General features: G+C 39.8%; 1 protein-coding gene across 1 annotated transcript in view; it reads right to left on the bottom strand.

Moving 5' to 3' along the window:
* Positions 1-9,279: 9,279 nt before the first annotated feature.
* Positions 9,280-20,423, bottom strand: part of ATP1A1 (ATPase Na+/K+ transporting subunit alpha 1) — a 33,279-nt gene continuing 22,135 nt past the window's right edge. The window contains exons 12-23 of the mRNA XM_056819252.1: positions 19,512-19,704; positions 18,382-18,557; positions 17,758-17,894; positions 16,166-16,316; positions 15,371-15,539; positions 15,080-15,234; positions 14,425-14,548; positions 12,792-12,937; positions 12,536-12,666; positions 11,987-12,088; positions 10,368-10,459; positions 9,280-9,618 (exon numbers count right to left, since the gene is read on the bottom strand). Of these exons, the coding sequence (XP_056675230.1) occupies positions 9,590-9,618; positions 10,368-10,459; positions 11,987-12,088; positions 12,536-12,666; positions 12,792-12,937; positions 14,425-14,548; positions 15,080-15,234; positions 15,371-15,539; positions 16,166-16,316; positions 17,758-17,894; positions 18,382-18,557; positions 19,512-19,704 (1,605 nt within the window). The 3' untranslated portion in view covers positions 9,280-9,589. The remainder of the gene's footprint in view (positions 9,619-10,367; positions 10,460-11,986; positions 12,089-12,535; positions 12,667-12,791; positions 12,938-14,424; positions 14,549-15,079; positions 15,235-15,370; positions 15,540-16,165; positions 16,317-17,757; positions 17,895-18,381; positions 18,558-19,511; positions 19,705-20,423) is intronic.

Raw genomic sequence — 20,423 nt, 5'->3', positions numbered from 1 at the left:
TTTTATTCCACAATAATATTAGTTTAAATAATTATATACTTGCTATATTATTAATATGTACCCAAACAGCTTTAGACTATGGGAACTTGCCATTTATTGATAATTGTTGTGAGACTGTGATCAATGTTTTTGTCTGATTCTAGGAACAGGATCAAAAAAGGAGCACAGAGATAACCTGGATAATGCCAAAAGAGCTCACAGGTCTAAAAATCAAAGACCAATCCAGGTAGGATTGATGCACTTCTAAGCCAATACTAACGACTTGAACCTAGTGTAAGACTCGGGGTTGCGACACTTGACATACGTTAAGATGTAGGCTTTCCTTGTATCCACACCTTTCGTGAAAATACCTATAGACAAGTACCAAAGGTTGGCTACCATCCTGGCTCCCTCCATCCCTGAGAATGAAGGTAAAATCAGACGAGGGAATGACACTTTCCTATAAAAATAAGAATCTGGTCCTTTTTTTCCCCCTATAGTATGGCAACTTCCTGTACCCTTGGCTGCAAATGGGTAAGTGAAATTTACTGCATTCTATCCTACAGACTTGTGGGATTAGAAATTACTTAACTGGACCCTAATACAGGGGCCTATGAGAAAATTTATTCTTGCTTTCTCAAAATTTTGTATACATAGATTTTTGATATTTTGATACTGATTTTGAATTCTTCTTTAATATAAATATATGTATATATAAAAGGTTTATATTTTTCCCTTAATTTTTCCCTTTTTCTTTTGTTTTTTGTTTTTTCTTTTGTTTTCATTTTTGTTTTTGTTTTCCTTTTGAATTAACTCGCACACCCCCACAACTAAACCTTGCATCCTCAGCCGGACTCGGTGTTTTTTCAATACTTTCTTTAGGGGGGATTGTATTTTCATAAAATTCAAGATTTAAATTTTGTTTGAGATAGATCTTCAGAGAAGAAGCTTGCTAACTAACTGAATCCAGAGAATGAACTGTTTGCAGAAAGATATCTAAAGATATCTAAAAAATCTTTTCACTACAGGAAGATCCAGAATGAACCTTGGGGTGCAGTTGATTGAACATTTTTTTCAATGTACATTCTTATGCCAAAGGGGACTGCCCCCTAATTGGCTTTTGTCAATACACCCAGCAAAACATTGGTTTGCTGTCTCTCTCTCTCCTATTTCCCCTAATCTACAACTATTGTAGTTTTCCTCTTAGAGGGTAAAATTTTGTATACACTTGCAGTTAGAATTTTTAGGGGTGCAGGACCCTTATGTTTAGTGATCAATTGGGGAGCCTAGTCCCCCAATCATCATCAGGGGGGATTGTGAATTTTAAAATCTCCATCTTGCTTGGTCTAGCACCCAAATTTGTGCACACCCACACTACACGGGCATGTGCTAGTCAATGACAAATCAGAAGTAAATAACTGCCCACCTGGGCTGTCCCAAGCCAAGCTTGAGCCACCATTGGCACTTGTGAGGCACAGGAAGTGATGTAGGGAACAGCCTCTGGAATTCGCTCACTTCCTGTGGACAGGGCTAGGCACCAGTTCGTGCTGGGAGCTTGAGCAGGGAGGAGACCCGCAGACAGCTTTTCCTTCAGATCGGTCACATGAGTCAAGGACTGTTTCTCTTCTCTATCTTGGCTTTCGGGCCTAAACTCCCTCTGGCTCTGCCAGAAGGTTGAGTTAACATTTTCCCCTTTCCTCCTCTCTCCTTCATTCCCTCTCCTTTTTTCTTATTCCCATTGTGATTAAACCACCATAAACTCCATTCTGACTTGAGTGTTTCATTTTAGGAATTTCATAGGTAAATTCCTTGGCAACCATAAAAATATTATAACAACCTTTAAAGGTGATTTTCACTATAACAAGTGGCTCAGTGGATTGAGAGATAAGAGGTCCTAGGTTCAAATCTGACCTCAGATACTTCCCAGCTGTGTGACCCTGGGCAAATCACTGAACCCCCATTATCTAGCCCTTACCACTCTTCTGTGTTGGAACCAATACACAGCATTGATTCTAAGATGGAAGGTAAGGTTTTTAAGAAAGAAAGACAGACAGAGAGAGAGAGAGAGAGAGAGAGAGAGAGAGAGAGAGAGAGAGAGAGAGAGAGAGAGAGAGAGAGAGAGAAAGAAAGAAAGAAAGAAAGAAAGAAAGAAAGAAAGAAAGAAAGAAAGAAAGAAAGAAAGAAAGAAAGAAAGAAAGAAAGAAAGAAAGAAAGAAAGAAAGAAAGAAAGAAAGAAGGAAGGACGGAAAGAAAGAAGGAAAGAAAGAAAGAAAGAAAGAAAGAAAGAAAGAAAGAAAGAAAGAAAGAAAGAAAGAAAGAAAGAAAGAAAGAAAGAAAGAAAGAAAGAAGGAAGGACGGAAAGAAAGAAGGAAAGAAAGAAAGAAAGAAAGAAAGAAAGAAAGAAAGAAAGAAAGAAAGAAAGAAAGAAAGAAAGAAAGAAAGAAAGAAAGAAAGAAAGAAAGAAGGAAGGACGGAAAGAAAGAAGGAAAGAAAGAAGGAAAGAAAGAAAGAAAGAAAGAAAGAAAGAAAGAAAGAAAGAAAGAAAGAAAGAAAGAGAAAGAAAGAAAGAAAGAAAGAAAGAAAGAAAGAAAGAAAGAAAGAAAGAAAGAAAGAAAGAAAGAAAGAAAGAAAGAAAGAAAGAAAGAAAGAAAGAAAGAAAGAAAGAAAGAAAGAAAGAAAGAAAGAAAGAAGTACTTTCAGAGAGAAGTGCCTTACTGTCTCGGATTACTACATTTCTACGTTGTTACTTTGCTTATCTTATCTCTAGTTTGATATTTTGCTTATAACAATAAATGTAGAGCTCTCTCTTATTAGACCATAAGTTTCTTGAGGGCAGGGACTGTTTGGCTTTTGTCCTTAAATCCCCAACATTTAACACAGTGCTTGACATATAATAAATAACTAATAAATCTAGGAGGTGGTATGGTGAATTCTACCTGGAACATCTTTGCTTGTGTGGTCTTGGGCAAGTCACAGTCTCAGTGTCTTCATGGGTAAAATGTATCACAGGATTGCTGTGAAGAACTAGTGAAATAATATATGCAAGTTACTGTGTAAAACTTAAAGTGCTATATAAATGTTATTCATTCTTTGGGATATGATATGGAGAAAGAGAGTAGGGTTCCTGAGTAGGAGGGGAAAAGAGCATCCCTGGTACCCTCACTCTCCCTCCCCCTCTTCCTTCCTCACTGCCCCCTGCAGGTAGAAATCTCTGTCATTCCTATCAACTGTCAATCTGGAAAAACACAGAACCACTCTAGTAGTCAGAAAAAGCCAATCTTTAATCAGAACAAGTCCTTACTATTGGGCCAAGCTTTAAATACCACATAGAGCCAAAGTTCTGGGACTCTGGGGACAGTGTCTCTGGGAAAATACACCAGCAAAGATGATTTTCCAAAGAGTAACAGAACTTAGGGGGTCTTATATACCTTTTGGGGAATTAAGAACAGGGGAGTATGATAGATTAGCTCCATAATGGCCACAAGAAAATGCGGAGTCCAGGACTGGATCATCAGGGAGAGGCTTATGATGCTTTACAATGGATACAAAAGGAAGATTCCAGCCAGAGACTGGGCTACCTGGGAGAGAACTTCTAAGGCAAAAGCGGTACCCAAGATTTGATTATCTTCTAGTCCCACCCAAACTGGGATCATTTGGTACTTTAAGGTTCCTTATTCAGTCTGAGACAAGGTCATTTGGCGACTTCCCTTAAGGCAAGCTCCCACGGGACAAGGGGCAAACTTGGGGTTTCCAGGAATAGGGTTGGCACAACCCAGATTTATTTTATTTACTTAAAAAGTTTTTATAGATATTATTTTCTCATCTACAAATTAGGTCCTGGTCTCCTTTGTGTACGCATCATTTCACTCTTTCATTAGTTTTTCAAGAAATCAGAATTTTGCTTCCTTCCTTTTAATGAAATTTCATTCACACTGCTGTACTGATGTATGTTCCTCTACTTTTGCTTACCTCATTCTGTATCAGGTAACATAAATCTAGCGTTTCTCTGAAGTCTTTACATTCATGTTATTGTTATAACTTATGACCCCCCCCCCATATTTATTACCCCCCTACGGGGTCCAGAGAACTGTTCTAGGGAGTGGGGAAGATGCAGAGTCTGAGGACCCCATCCTTTGTCCTCATGGGGCGAAGTTGGTGGGGGGTAATGCGTACCCACAAATAACTACAATAAGGGAGAAGCTTATATGCACACCCATATGCTTGCATATATGAATATCTATCTCTTCATATAATCCATATACAAAGGTTTTCTAGGCACATAAATGTGTGTGTCTGGGTTGTTTAGTCATTCAGCCATGTTCAACTCTTCATGACCCGGGAACTAAGGACAATTAATGGTGAATTGTAATCATTTCTATATGAATCCTTCCTTAAATCTCTGCTTTTGAAGGTCAGCCAGTTTTCAAACTACAGTCATTTACTCCCAGGCTCCCAGGCATCTGGCTTTCCTTAGAGCCTGGGTGGAGACCTGTTTCTTATTTAACTGTAAACAAGAACTCTCTTAGGTAAGGGATGTCTGCAAGCTCGAATTATTGAACTTTGCAGCCAGTGGCTAGGGAAAGCTTCTTCCTTGTGAGATCCACCTCTCCTGTGATGGTCTCGAAGTCCACCTCTTCTCTCAAAATATCCAGCAATGGGGACTGGCAGGGGAGGTCCCAAGATGGAGCTGCCAGCCCAATCACAAAGAGGACAGGACTCTAGAAGCAAGAGATAGGACTCCCTGGCTCTCTTTTCACTTAGGGGAGAGTGTTATTCCTGGAGAAATGACTTCATATTCTTTATGGGTTAAAATTGCTACAAGACTTTAGTTATCCATGGGGTTTTCTTGACAAGGATATGGAGTGGTTTGCCATTTCCTTTCCCAATGGAGCCAGTGGATCCTTTTGTTAGGCAATCAGAGAGTAAGTGACTTGCCAGGGTCACACAGCTAGGGAGAACATGAGTCCATATTTGAACTCAGGTCTTCCTGGCTCCAAGCCCAGCACTCTATCTAATGACCCACTTAGCCACCTCCTTGACATACAGAGGTTAAGAAATCAGGCTTGAGATTCCCTTAGTAGGCTATAGGAAACCACTGTAGGAGTTGGACCTAAGAAGTAACATGGACCAGATCTGAGTCCAAAGGTTATTTTGGGAGGCAACTAGATGGCTCAATGGATAGATTCAGGCCTGAAGATGGGAGATCCTGGGTTTAAATTTTGACCCCAGCTGTATGACCCTGACTGAGCAAGTAATTTAACCCCCATTGCCAATTTTTTTAAAGGATTATTCTGACAAAGATGGGAAGGATGTCTTGGCGTTGGGAGACAATAAAGGACACAAAATGTACTAAGAAACTCTTGTCTATGTTGGTGTGTATTGTCAGGAGATATCTAAACTACATTGAGGACCTGGTAGGTGGGGTGGGAGCCAATTAGAGATTGGATCCCATAAGGCAACCTGAGGATGTCCTGGCACAAGGCCATTGTTTCCGAATCAAGTCTTTCCTACTTATGATAATTTTTTTGAGCCATTGCTGACAAAGGCTGAATTGGTCCTGGGAAAGGAAGAAAAAAAGCTATAATATAAACACCCTTCTAGGAAACAGTGTAGGTGGGGATAATGGGGAATGGACACTCAAATTCCACCTTCAGCACATACTAGCTCTAACTTCTGTTTCCTTATCTATAAATTGAGAATTCTTCCTAGTTGTAAAGATTAAATGGGATATTTATAAAGCACTTGGCTCAGTGCTTGTCCCATAACTGGTGCTTAATAAATGCTCATTCCCTCTCTCCCTTCCTCAGAGTTCATTTATCTAGGGCAGCAAAGGAGAACCTTTTAGATGGGTGGCTGATGTGAGAAATGTCCTTAAGTGAAGGGAAGGGGAACAGCCCAGTCCCATGTCCTTCTGGTTTTCTAGTAACAAACTCAGGTGAACTCTGTGCTGGGATGATGGCACATATGCCCACAGAGAGGGCTCTGAGTGCCCTCTCTGGCATATGTTCCATAGGTTCACCACCATGAATCTAGGGTAATTTGTTCTGTTAAACCAGGCCTAGGATTTCATTGTTGCAGGGAATTCTTAGAATTCTAAGGCTCAAATCAAATCAAATCAAATCAAATCAAATCAATCAACATGCATTTAATAAGTGCCTGCTCTGTGTTAAGGGAAATAATATTTTTAAAGTGCTTTGCAAATTAAAAAACTCTCTGAACACCATTTATCTTGGTGTAATGGGGGGGGGGGGGAACCAATGGATTCTATATGAGAACAATCTAGTTTTTTTTTTCTAGATTAGTGATTCTCAAAGTGTAGTCTGGAGAACCAGGGTACCCCCAAGACACTTTTGGGGGAAGACTCTATGAAGTAAAAACTATTTCAAATGTATAAAAATACTAAATTATTTGATTTCTCCCGTAGCAACTATTATTGGTAAAAATGTTTATATTTAATGTTATACACTAAACATATTTAATATAACATATAAACCACATAAAATATAAATTATATTCCCATGTATAGTTTATATAAAAGTATATTTAATAACAAAAGTATATAATTACATATTATTTATATTTTTTATTTGATATGTAATTATACATTATTTGTAAGAATACTAAGATCTTTTCATTTCTCCTATAGTAAATATTGGTAAAATATTCTTATATATTAATAATAATATACTTATAAGATAATATAACATAAACTATGAGAATGTATTTATAAGAATACTAAGATTTTGATTTCTCCTTTGATGAATATTGATAGGAAAGATAAGCAAAACCTCTTGGGGGGGGGAGGGGGTGGTTCTCAATTTTTAAGAGTAAAAGGACCATACCAACGTTTCATAGTTGCTAGTCTAGTGTAAGAGATAATGTAGTTGTTGGACTTGGACAATGTCATTTACAATTCTTGATCAAAATTTCATCATCTGTTAAACAAAAGGGTTTGGAACATTCCTTTTGGGTCCTTTTTCAGCTAGAATTTTCATGCATCCCAAGAATTTGTTTCCATCATCTTTAAGAAATTAATCCTTTTTTTACAAAACTTATTTCTTCCATAAAAGCTGTTGTTTGTCCTTTGTTTTTGAAAAACACCAATAATGCAACAGGGTAATGACTTGTGCACAATTTGGATTTAAGTGAGTCAGAGTTGCACAAAATCTTCTGCTTCACTCTCTGCTAGTTATCTAAGTCCAGCAGCAAGACAAAAATCAGGAGAACTGGCGATGGCCTGGGATGCAGTGAATGACCTTGGCCTCTTTGATCTCTGACCAAGCTCTAAGTGCTCCACAACACCTGTTGCAGCCTATGGCCCATTGGAACCAATTGGTCTCATCCTTCAAAGCTTCACATGCTTGGGGTATGCATACTCTCTCCCCTCAGGGTCCCCCATGAATGAGTTTGTGGCTCATTGATTACCTTCAACCTGGTCTAGCCCATCTGCTGACATGGTTTATGGGGGTGTGATCCCTGGCCATGCTACAGATTCTTGGAGCCACAGGGGAGAGTTGAATGCCAAGGAGACACCAATGGTGGGTGAGCAGCCCTAAAAAGGACTCGGAGGCCTTCACATCTCACATATTCCTCCAACATCCATACTCTCCTATATTTTACACTTCTGTAAAAGCTATCTATGACAAGAAAACAATTTTTCTAAAGGCAAGTCTCTGAAAAAAAAACCCTTAAACCTAAGACCTGTGTCCAGCCTCATTACTCAATCATACTTTGAGTCTCTGAGCATAAGATATAGTTTCATGAAACTTAATACCCATCACTTTCTGGACATATACTTGACCCTACAAGTACAATTTGGTACAAACCAAATTCGTTTCTTCCTCATTCCCACCTCAATCTTATTTCTTCAAACTCTTGATTATGGACCACCAATAACCCACAAAACCTGTTTTTTTCCTCCTCCCTCCATACCCAGCAGTCTCTGCAAATCAATACCCTGATAATTTTATCTTCAGAAACTTCCTCATAATTACCCCCTTTGCAAGAAATATAATCTCTTTGAGGGGGGAAAAGAGCTATTCCAGTTGGGAAAGCTAAAATTGTTGCATTTTTCCATCTACTTGATAGAAGGAAATCTCATCAATGAAGAATGAACTTTTTATCTGAAAGATTAAATGATTTGCCCAGGGTCTTTGCTAGCATATGCCAGTAGCAAAGCTTGGACCTCAAAGCTCTGGTCATAGCCATTCATATTCTACAAACCCACCAAATACACTTTCATTCCTGGAACATACAGTTCCCCATTATTTTGATATCTTCTCACACAGCTCTACACCAGGAATCAGAGCTTCTCTCTGTTCCTAATCCAGTTATCAAATGTCCCAGCTTTTCCATTGATGACCTTTGTTGTTGTTTAGTCCCATTCTACTCTCGTGACCTTGATTTTCTTGGCAAAGGACAGGAATTCTTGCCAATTTCTTTCTCTTGCTCATTTTACATATGAGGAAACCAAGGCAAACAGGTGACTTGCCCAGGGTCAGTTAATAAGCTTCTGAGGTTAAATTTGAATAGAGGTCTTCCTCACTCCAAGTCTGGTATCTGATCCACTACATTACTTCACCTAGCTGGTCCTCATTATTCCAGTTAAGAGTCCCAGCTCTGCTTTACCACTCAGTTCTCAGCACTGCTCTTCCCATCATTCATTCTTGCCCCAATGGGGAGGGATTGCTTTTCCTAAACCCTTTCCATTTTCTTTTAGGTGGTAAATAGAGTGCTAAGTCTGGAATCAGAAGGTTTGAGTTTAACATGCCTAGAGATAGGAATCAAGAATATTGGTTCTATTTTATTCCATTTGGAAAATCTGTAATACCATCTTCCTAATGTGCTTCTACTCTTGAGTGGGTCTTAGGGCCAGTCATACATTCTGAAGGGGTTCTCCAACTGGGCATCAAGGAAGATGATGTTTCCTAATGATTTCAATGAAGTTTCTATCAGAAGTTACTTACATAATCTGGTCAAAGTGTGTTGCTAAACAGACATTGGTGACATAAGGACAAATATATGTGATAGATATTTCAGCTTATTCTAATTTGGAAACCACTTTTGCAAACTTCCTTTTGGTGCTACTTGAGCAGCATACTAAGTAGGAACTTCAAAGCTCTAGGACTGGATAAATTTAAAGGAAGCAAATGGTCTCATGTCTCCAACTATAGAAATATCTGAAAATGGGGTCGAGTGAACTCATCTATCCAAGACAAAATAAGCCAACTACAAATCATGTGTTGGTACCAAAAACAGGTATCCCCTGCCCCCTTCCCCTAAAAAAAGACACAGGAATAATTCAGTTATAATCCATCTTTATTGTAAAAATCCAGATATAAAATTTATTCTTTCAGTCTTTCCAGTTTTTCCTTTTTTACAAAAACAAAAAGGCACATAAAAACCTTCCCATAGACGGATGTATACAGGCAGCCCTATCCCCCCCTCCCCCCCATATCTACATGCTTCATTCCGGGACTCCTTTCTTTCCCCACATGCTTCTGTTCTTTCCTACCAGGGTAAAATTCTGAATTCCAAGACTGAATTACACAAAGAGGTGGTGATGGATGCAGAATATGTGGAATGGTCCACGACGTGCAGTACAGGGAAACTAGTAGTATGTTTCTTTCTCCACCCAGCCTAGAAGTGCAAGAACAAAGGGACACAGACACAAGCACAAACACACAAACACAATGGGGAGGGAGGAAAAGGGAAGACAAATCAACTAAATTAAATACTGAATTTATAATTCTTAAGTGAAAACAAACCCAAAGAGTAGCCAATGAGGATTCTCAACATAAGGAATAATTTAGAATTTATATCATTCATAATTCTTAAGTGAAAACAAATCCAAAGAGTAGTCAGTCAGTATTCTCAGCATAAGGAATAATTTACATTATTTATATAATTTGTAATTCTTAATGAAAACAAATGAAAAGAATTTCCAGTGAGGATAATCAGCATAAAGAATGAATAAGCTAACTAAGCTTCAGAGATGGAGTCCCCCCCCCCTACAATTCTCAGTACAATCTATTTAAATCTCACTGCCAAATTTTATTTCAAAATAATGAACTCTCTCTGGTAACAGGGTATAAGCTGAGTAGATAATTGTGAGTTCTGACAGCTATCAAATTCTGGCTTGTAGCTACTTTGCATTTCAAAGCCAGTGACTGCTACAGGCTTCTTTAACATTCCCAGCCATGATAAAAACGCTGAACAATTCAGTTGAGCTCTCGCTCACGCATCCTTAAGAACAAGAATTGGAGCTGACTCCTACTAATCAAGCCCAAGCGGTTAAGATTCATAGGTGCTTATGTTGAGAGTAATACAGATCTTTTCATGGCAAACCCAAAATGGCACCCACTTCCCAATCATAATCATGTCCTTACCACCAGGGCTCCTTCTGATGATAAGCTTTCTGACTTCATCATAAACGAAGATAAGGAGAGAGTAAGGGAAGGCACAGAACCACCAGGTTGGTCTAAAAAAAATAGAATCAAATAGTTATGCATGCTCTTGGCTACAGAGAGAGGAAGTTAAGTAGGAGAAAAGTCATGTGTTTCGGAAAAAAAATGATGAAATCCTTCCTCATAAGGACACCCCAACCACTCAACATGACACAACAAAGAGTCACATGGAGATGGGGTCAAAAAGAAAAACTAATGGAAACAAACAGTCATATGATTCAAGCCTAAAATGATTTCAAAGGAAATCAGGTCACAGGGTTTATCTAGCCCTTTTTGAGGCTAGATGATCTGTCAATGAGATTTGAGCATATTTTCTGTTGCTAATTTTATGGTGTTTCCATTATATTTTTAGAAAGCTGAACAATTACTCGCTTCATCTGCTGGCCTTCTGAACTTCAGAACGGTTGGCTCTGTGGCCCAAGTCAGCCCCAGCCATGGGAGCTTTGAGGGAAACAAGAGGGCTGAGTGTGATAAGCTTCCTTTTTATGGGTATCTTCAGTATTTAGAAGAGCAGCCAATAGTTACTAAATGTTTAGTGCCTGATTGACAATAGGCTCCTTGAGTGGAGATATTTAATGATATGGGGAAACTGGGGTACAGTCCTCTCCAGCTCATCACAGTGGAGATTGCTGCTACCAAACCCAGACCAGGCCCCAGCACTGGACAGGTCCTCCACACTGCCCATGTGAGAGGGATCAGCATTCTTAACTAAAGATTGAGGAAAGAGTTCCCCTGGACAGAATTCTGTCTCTAGATTTAGAGGAACATGACGCTTACTTTCCTCTATGCAGATCCCAGAGGAGGTAATTCATGAATAAATGTTGGAGAAGTATACATAGTGGTGATGAAGCATTTCCCAACATCATCTCAGGACAGATGACATTAATATGGTCAACTTGCAAAGTGCCTTCTTTCTCCTTCCCTCTCTTTTCCTCCCTTTCTCCTTTCCTTCCTTATCTCCCTCCCTCTCTTTTCTTTCCTTACTTTCCTCCCTCCTCCTCTCTCCCTCTCTGCTTAACCTTCATTGCCTAGCTCTTACCTCTCTTCTGCCTTGGAACTGATAACTAATAGCAATTCTAAGACAGGAGGTAAGGATTAAAGAAAGCAAACAGAATTCAATGATACGTTTAGCAGTCCTCGGTGACTTCCTTCCCCAATAATTGCATTTGGACCGACAAGTAGTCCCATTTTGGGGGTTGGCGTGCTAAAATAGAGCTGTTTCTACTGTCCAGGCAGGGTCTCAAAATCCTACAGGAAGATCTAGTTTTCTGTTCAGGGAATATGAGTGGAATCAATCATGGCTTCTAGGTGAGAAAGTCTCAGAGATAAGTTTATTTGCTGTCTAGGTTAAACCCCAAAGCAATAAAAGTTTAGTCGAGACCATATCAGCCTCTGAATTGGTAGATTTATTCCCTGACAACTATCATGCACCTGAAAAAACGTCCAGAGCTTCTGAAAGCCTAAAAAGAGATTCACATGGGGAGAAAATGAAATCTCAAAGAATACTTTTTTGTACATATCCACTGAGTTGAGGAACTTACTTGAGGGGATACATCCTTAGGGCAACACCCATTCCGGGACAGTATGAAAGGAAGGCAGCGAGGGCAGTTTCTTCAAACAGGCCAAATATTAAGATCTTGTTCCTAAAGAGAGGGAGATAGAATTAAACCAAATTGAATGGGAATGGGGGACAATGACTATTTTTAAACCCAAATATCCTGCTTTCCCTCAATGACCTTAGTGCCTTTCTATACTTGTTATTCATTATAGAAAGTAACCCCCAAATGATGGGCTCCCCACCATTCCTCATCATAAAAACAAGGATGTGAATGACCAGGCAGCCAGCAACTGTCTCCAGCCAAGAGAAGGCTCAAGAGCAGTAAGCTCTCAAATGTCCAGAGGGTGGACTGTGCCAAGCTACTCCATCAAACCTTTAAGATGTATGACATTTGAGGAGGGAGGAAGAGGACCCAACGGATCACAAAGAAGACTCTCTATTCCAATGTACCCAGGGGATGACTCAGAAGCCTGTTAGTGCCTTAGACCAGATCCTGCCCTTCAGTCAGGATCTGTTAACAAGTATTACTTACTTCATTCCTTGCTGGAAGACTGAATTCCTTCTGGTTTTACAAATGACCAAGTCAGCCCACTGCACCACCACAATACTGACAAAGAAGGCTGTGTGGCAAGTAAACTCCACTATTTTCCTCTGTTCGTAGGTCTAAAAGAGAAGGGAGGTACATAATTAACTTTTTTTTTTCCATCACTGCTTTCTTAACCTAAGCCCCCTTTTCCTTCACTACTTTCCTTCCTCATCTCAGAAAAAATATCCAAGAGAGGTCTTACCCACTGCTGGCCGTAGCTGTCTTCAACATCATTCACCCATCGGTCGTCCCATTCCACTCGGATTCCTAACAGGCCCGAGGGCAAGAAACCATTCTCTGCCAGAATCACAAAATACGTAAAGAAGCCTCCAAGAGCTTGGATCATACCTGAGAGAAAGGAGAAAAACAGTCTTTTTTCCCCTCCATTTTTCCTTCATTTATTCTTCATCAAGAGTGAAAATGTTTTTACATAGAAGCCATTACTTCTGTGATCTCCATAGTGGCCTTGAGAGATGCGATGGGTGGGAATTTATTATGTAGATATGGAAATAAGGTCCCAAGATTCTCTGAGCAGCTCATTCTGAGATTCTTGTTAGGTTCATGCATTAACTAAAAATTAATTAAACAGCTCCCATCTGGACAGCTGGTCCACTATTTTTTTTTCACTATACCAAAAGGCCATTCTAGACAAATCTATTTTCAGATGATGACACAGCCACTTGACTTGCCCACTAATATGAAAACTGGTACTTCAATCTAATCAAAAAAGCATGGTTAAGAATTATGTTGAGAACCCTGTCCCCCACTCTCCAAGGAAGGAGCATTCCTAGAAGATTTCATAGAAACAAAATTACACTCTATAGGCTCTTTCCTCTTCTGTAAACTGAGGTGGGGGAGGTATTAAATGAACTGACCTTTCCATGCTCTAACATCTCTTCCAACACTCCTCCTGACCCAGGCATTTCCACTGGCTATATCTATCATCCTCTTTGCTTGGGAATGCTTGCCCTCCTCAGCTAGGTTCTCCTGGCTTCCTTGAAATCCCAGATAAAATCCCATATTTTACAAGAAGCCTTTCCAGATTCCTTTTAATGACAGTGCCTTCCTTCTGATGCTTTCCAATTTGTCCTGGAATTGCACATTGTTTATACAGTTATTTTCATGTTCTTCCCCCTTCAGAAGATGAATTTTTTTGTGAACAGATTGTCTTTTGCTATCTCTAATGCTTAATGAATCATAATTGAATAATATTCTACTAGAAGTTGATTACATATATGAGTTGTCACCAAAAGTATTACCTCATGTTTTTGAGTTTATGCAAAGCTAATGAGGAGTGGGTGGAAGACAGAGAGAGAGACAGAGAGAGAGACAGAGAGAGAGAAGAGACCTTCCTTTTTTTCAGTTCTTACTAGTATAGGATTTTCATCTCTTGGAAAAGAAATGATCATTTCTCAGTTTGACCAACCAAATTCTCCAGGCTTGGAAATTACTCTCTCACATTCATTGCAAGCCTAAATTTCAATTCAAACTAAAGATTGTTATTTGAAGACTGCTCTTCTGAATACAGAGAGATAGAAACTGTAGGAAGATGTTAGATTATCCATAACTGTCAAAAAGGCATGATCTTACCAAGAAAGAAAGACCAAATGGAGTTAAAAATCAAAGAGTCTTGGCAGGAATTAGTCTATTAATCTTGAGCCACTTTGAGATAAAGAGGAGAACAGATCCTATAAGGCTTTATTAATTAGATTTTTAAAAGCCTTTTTTTAGCCTCCTCAGGACAAACACCCAGAGACTTTGAAAGTCTTGGTTCAAAGCCAATCTATCTCCTTCTCTCTAAGAACTGTGAGCAAAGAGAAGGTGCTGCTGCTTACCAATCTGTCCGTACGCCATGCTAATCAGTCGCTCATTTACCAGTTTGTCAGTTTTTGGATTTCTGGGCTGTCTCTTCATGATGTCACTCTCAGCTTGCTCATAAGCCAGGGAAATGGCTGGTACCTGGGAAAAAAGAAGTCCATGACTACAGCTGAGACAAGTATGGGGCATGGTAAAGAGGTGCTCTAATCTTTTTTGACCAACTTTAAGAGGGTTTGGTAACCTCACTGTCCCAATCTGGTTTAAGTTATTCCAAGAAAGAGATGCTGCTTTAGGTTTGGTTACCTGATACATAGACATCTTGCTAAATAAAAAGCTGCCACTGATAACAGGGGGAAGGGAAAGCCTTCACAACAAGCTGTGCTCTCCTGGGATGGAAGTATTTGAAATATCTGCTCAGCTAAAAATAGAAATGGAGTAGACGACCTCTAAGGTCCTTTCCAACAAGGATTTGATGAAAAAAATGGAGATTACTGAGCAACCCAGCTTATAGGACAAAATACATTCCTTTCCCTATGGAAGAGGTAGGAAGATAATGTGGACATTTATTTCCCGGCAGTAGATTTGAGGACCACACCAGCACACCCAATGATGTACCATCTATTGGGAAGCAAAAATGTTTGCTACTACTTGAATGATGTCACCTGGACTCACCATGTCAGTGCCCAAGTCAATGCAGAGGATGGTGACAGTTCCCAAAGGTAGAGGGATGTTTGCAATGATAAAGATGAGGAAAGGGGTGATTTCTGGAATGTTACTGGTCAGTGTGTATGCAATGGATTTTTTCAGGTTGTCAAAGATCAGTCGACCTAGGAACAATAATAAGATAATTCATTATAAAGCTGCATTATTAACCAAAAAAAAGCACTAAAAATTAGAAATTATTTTTTTTTGGTGAAGGAAAGTTAACAGCAGATGCCAGGTTCATGAAGATTTTTTTCTTACCTTCTTCGACGCCAGTTACAATAGAGGCAAAGTTATCATCCAGGAGAATCATGTCAGCCGCCTGCTTGGACACATCAGAGCCAGAAATGCCCATCGCAACCCCAATATCTGCTTTCTTAAGGGCAGGAGAATCGTTCACACCATCCCCAGTCACAGCTACAATAGCACCCTGTTGAGAGCAAAGGAGAATATTAAGGGAAGGACATACTTCAACACCTTTCTGGATCTTGCCTACATTTTGGGGGGTGGGTTATCAAAATTAGTCTTTGGAATTCTCAATGTGTCCACACTACAAATGTAGTATGGGTTTCTAGGTCACCTCCGTATCCATCCATTTTGTTTCCCGTTTTTTAAAAAACCTTTACCGTCTGTCTTAGAATTGATACTAGGTATTGGTTTCAAGGCAAAAGAGCTCTGTAATCAGGGTGAAGGGACTTATCCGGGGTCATACAGCTAGGAAATGTATGAGGCCAGACATGAACCTGAGACCTGGCTCTCTATCTTAAAATTGAGTCATCTAGCTGTCCCCTACTTTATATTTTCAAAGAAGATAGATCCTGCCAAGCAAAAGCAATTTCAGTTCAGGTATCCTTATTGGGTTTAGCACTGAACCTCTCCATGACAGAGGTTTTGAAATCAATAAACTAGAAGCATCCCAGGTTCATTGATGTGGGAATATTCTGCTTCCTCTTGGGAAAAACTCCTGAAATGTTGTGAATGAACAGCAAGCCACGGGGAGTCTCCTACTCCCTTCCTTTCCCCTCCCTCCCTTCTGCAAGGTTTCTGCTCTCTCACCTGTCTCTGGCAACCTTCCACAATAATGAGCTTCTGCTGAGGAGAGGTTCTGGCAAAGACAATCTCAGTGTGATGCTTCAGGATGTCATCCAGCTGTTCAGAAGTCATGTCCTTCAGATCGCTGCCATGGACCACACAGGCCTTGGCATCTCTAGAAGCACAAACAAACAACGTGCTTAAGTTCTCTTTGCCTCACTTTCCCCATCTGTAAAATGAGGGCAATACCTACACACACACACCCCTTCCCAAATATTTGTATATACATATATCCATACCCAAACAAATATATTTGTGTATATATATATACACAACAAAACCATGTACGGAAGTGTTTTACTAACACCCAAAGCATCCTAGAAGTATTCACCATTTTTATTAATAGCATTCCCCAGCCCTGACTGATGTAGGTAAAAGCAAGTTTAACTATCCCATTCTTAAAATTTCCACAGCTATTATGCAGACAACAACCGTCACAATGATGCTTATTCAGCTGGAGAAATGACTTAAGAAGCAGTTCGTGAGATTCAGATCAGACAGGTTGGGGAAAGAACATCTTGATCATCAGAAAGATGCTAAGCAAGGGAGACTGAGGCCATTGTCCCCTTTCCTGCTTCTGGATTTTTCACCAAATTGAAGTTTCTTAGCTATGTGACATAACTTAACTTTGGTCATGGCAAGCAAGGAGGTAGCCTGAGAAATTAAAATCAAGCTGAATCATTATCTAGGGCTAAACGGTTCAAGAAAGTTCATTTTTGAAGAATTAGGGATGGCAAGGGTAGCATCATGGAAAAGATGTTGGAGAAGGAGCCAGGAAATTTTGGATTTCAATAATGTTGGCCTGCATAGGGCCTTCCCTGGTTAATTTGACTCTGGGCAAATGCCTTGTCTCTATCTCTCTTTTACCTATGAAATGAGGGGGATGTTTCCTTCAGCCATGAAAAAAATGGGACAATTCAGAGATTAAGTGCCTTGTTCAGAGTCATACAGTCAGCATTAGTAACAGATCATAGATGATTCTGAGGCCAGCTCTCTTATTATTATGCCGCATTGGTTATCCAAAGAATTTCAGAGGGAAAAATATTTTTAGGAAAAAAACCTTACCTTCCATCTTAGGAACAATACTGTGTATTGGTTCCACGGCAAAAGAATGGTGATGGCTAGGTAAGGGGGTCAAGTGACTTGTCCAGGGTCACATAACTGAGAAATGTGGGGCTACATTTGAATCTCTGGATTTGGCTCTCAATCCACTCCTGCCTCCCAAAATTATTTTTTTATGGCTTAAGTTATGGATAACTGCTTCAGTTTTTATTGCTGTGAAGTATCAGTTTTTCTTAACTTGATTGGTATCTTTAAATAATGCTGGGGTTGCTTTAAAAGTAGTTTTCTTGTCTATTTTCTTAACCAACAAATTACCTTCCCTAAATCAGTTTTACTCAGAATAGAGGCATCCCTTGACTTTGTTCAGTTTATGATGCCTGAAGGGTTGGAACCAGAAAGAAAAAAAGAAAAACTAGAGATCTACTGACTCTGATTTCACAAAGTAGGCAGGCTGAGCCAAAGCTTGTCCAGTCAAAAAGAGCTTCTGGGGTTACCTGGCATTCACTTGGCTCACAGGAATGTTAAGGCGGGCAGCGATGTCTTCTACGGTCTCATTGCCTTCTGAGATGATGCCTACGCCTTTCGCAATAGCTTTAGCTGTGATTGGATGGTCCCCAGTTACCATGATCACCTGGTAAGAGAAAAGAGGAAAAAAATGCATTTCTTATAGCTGTCAAGAGAACCAATGATAGAAAAGAGCTGCCCAATTGTGTGTGATAGGCAAAAAGGGCAACAGTAAGTATTTTTCTAACGAAAAAGCAGTACTTTGTTCCTAAGAGAGGACAGAAGGCTTGCTGGCCTTGGGAGTCAGGCAGAAGAGAGTTGATTCCAACCTTACATATACTAGCTGTGAGACTATGGGCAAATAAATCACTGAGACTCTTGGTGCCTCAGATTACGCTCTTAAGTCACAATGAATTGCTTATTAGGGATGGGAGGCTGGGACATAACAAAAGGGTTATTTAAGCAGGGGGGCACAATTAACATTATTAAAAAAGAAAGTGTACTAAAATGAAACCAGCCCAAATTAAAAGCAAGAGATACATGGAACCTAATCACCCCCCTCCCCCAGTGGATCCAGGGGTGGGGTGGGGGTCAGAGAACTTGTGGAAAAATACCTTAATTCCAGCACTTCTGCATTTGCCCACAGCGTCAGGGACAGCAGCCCGGGGAGGATCAATCATGGAGATGAGCCCAACAAAACAGAGATTATCCACAGGGAAGTTCACTTCATCTGTATCAAACTGGAAACCTTCAGGAAACTGTTCATCAGGGAGGAGGAGATGACAGAAACCTGTGTGGGAAAACAAGAGGCAACTGAAGGAGCTCACAGATGCCAAGGAGTCTCAGCATCACTTAAGAATACAAAATTGCACCAGTGAAAGGAATCCCAGGTGAGCTGAGTCTATGATTTTACTGGAAACACAAATTGTTTCCTCCCAATGAGGCTTCTGACCCCTAGCATTTTATTTAGAAGCTAACTGATTAGGAAAGAATGCTGAATTGATATGGAGTTAGAGGCAGGATTCCAATTCAGGTGGACATTTTTACCTTGAGCAAAAAAGCCCTGAAGCACCTTAGACCTCAGTTTTTTTTTCCCACTATGTGAAATGAGAAGTTGGACTAGATAATCTCTAAAGATCTCTTTAGCTCTAAAAGTTTTGGATTCCATGAGAAGACAGAGGGAGAGGTGGGGTACACAGCTAGGTGACCTGTAGGGTTCAAATCTGGCCTCAGACACTGCCAGGTGTGACCCTGGGCAAGTCACTTAATCCCAATTGCCTAAGCCCTTATCACTCAATACTTAGTATTGATTCTAAAACAGAAGGTACTTGCAACATAGACCTTTTAGCCTTCTGATATCTGTATTCTATTTCTTGAAAAATTTGGAAGTTAGAGTAGCCAGAAGCATTAAAAAGAGAAGAGAGTGAAGAGGAATAAAAAGATGGAATAAAGAAAAGAGCAAGGTAAGATGGAAGGTAAGGCTTAAAAAAATGTAATGTATTTTCTCTGATCACATGTTGACAGTTGACAGACAGATGAGGAGGCAACAAGACTATTAGAAAAGTCATTCAGGATTCTTCAGGATGAATAATGCAAAGATAACTGACTCCAGAATTCCAAAGGGATGTTTAGGGAAGAGCATCTACATCTAACTGATTAGGAAAGAATTTTTTTGAATGAGTCCCTCTCCTTCCTTCCTGCCCTTAGGGTGTTTTTACCCTTGAGCACTGCCCCATCCCTTTACCTAGGACTCTTTCTCCCAGGCCTCCCAGCTCAAGGTAGGCATTCTGAAAGGCATCTTTCAATTCCTCATCCAGTTGCTGTTCTTTGCCATGGATCAGGATGGAGCTGCAGCGGTCTAGGATTCTCTCAGGAGCACCCTTCATCACCAACAGATGTCGGGGTTCAGATGTGTTTGGGTTCTTATGGATGGACAACTGAAAGAGAGTGGGCAATGTGCAAGTTCAGATGGATGCACCATGGAGTGGAGGACAGAGAAGGCCAGGAAGTCCTAGTTTCAAAGTCTCATTTGCATTTTGGACATCCTGGATGTGGGACTTTAGATAAATTTAATCACTTCACCTGTGTGCTAACTGATGCAGAAGGTACTGACCTGCTGGTAAAGGGAAACAATCAGAGATCATGGTTATCTAACCCAAGTTAGATATAGGAATAGGATCTCTTAGGAGGCGGGGAGGAAATTCTATACATGCCATAGTCAAGGATTTACTATCAAGGTGGAAGGTGGCATGACATCACCATATACCACAGATGTTACAACTTGGAAACCAGAGATGAATTAATTCAAAGTGAGGCCTCCATGAATGGGGTGGGGAAGCCAAACAAATATGGTTTATAAATGTATTATAAACATATAGAATCATTATAGTATATATTATATATTTATATTATAGATCTGATAAAATTACTGAAAAAAACTTAAAAAAGAAATCATAAAACTCAATTCAACATCTAAAAGGAACCATTAACTTAGTAATTTTTCGATTAAAATTCAAAGCTACATACATTCAGGGTAAGCATGAATGCTTGAGAATGCAGTGACAGAACTGCAACTTGCTTTTTTAAAGGGCATTTTACTGACAAAGTAGAAATGCAAAAATGTTTTCTCCTCCACCAGCTTCCCTTTTCCCTCATC

The sequence above is a fragment of the Monodelphis domestica genome, chromosome 2 (assembly GCF_027887165.1).
Source record: "Monodelphis domestica isolate mMonDom1 chromosome 2, mMonDom1.pri, whole genome shotgun sequence".
Taxonomy (NCBI): Eukaryota; Metazoa; Chordata; class Mammalia; order Didelphimorphia; family Didelphidae; genus Monodelphis; species Monodelphis domestica.
Note: the sequence above shows the minus strand (reverse complement) of the source record. Positions and strands in the feature narration are given on the sequence as shown.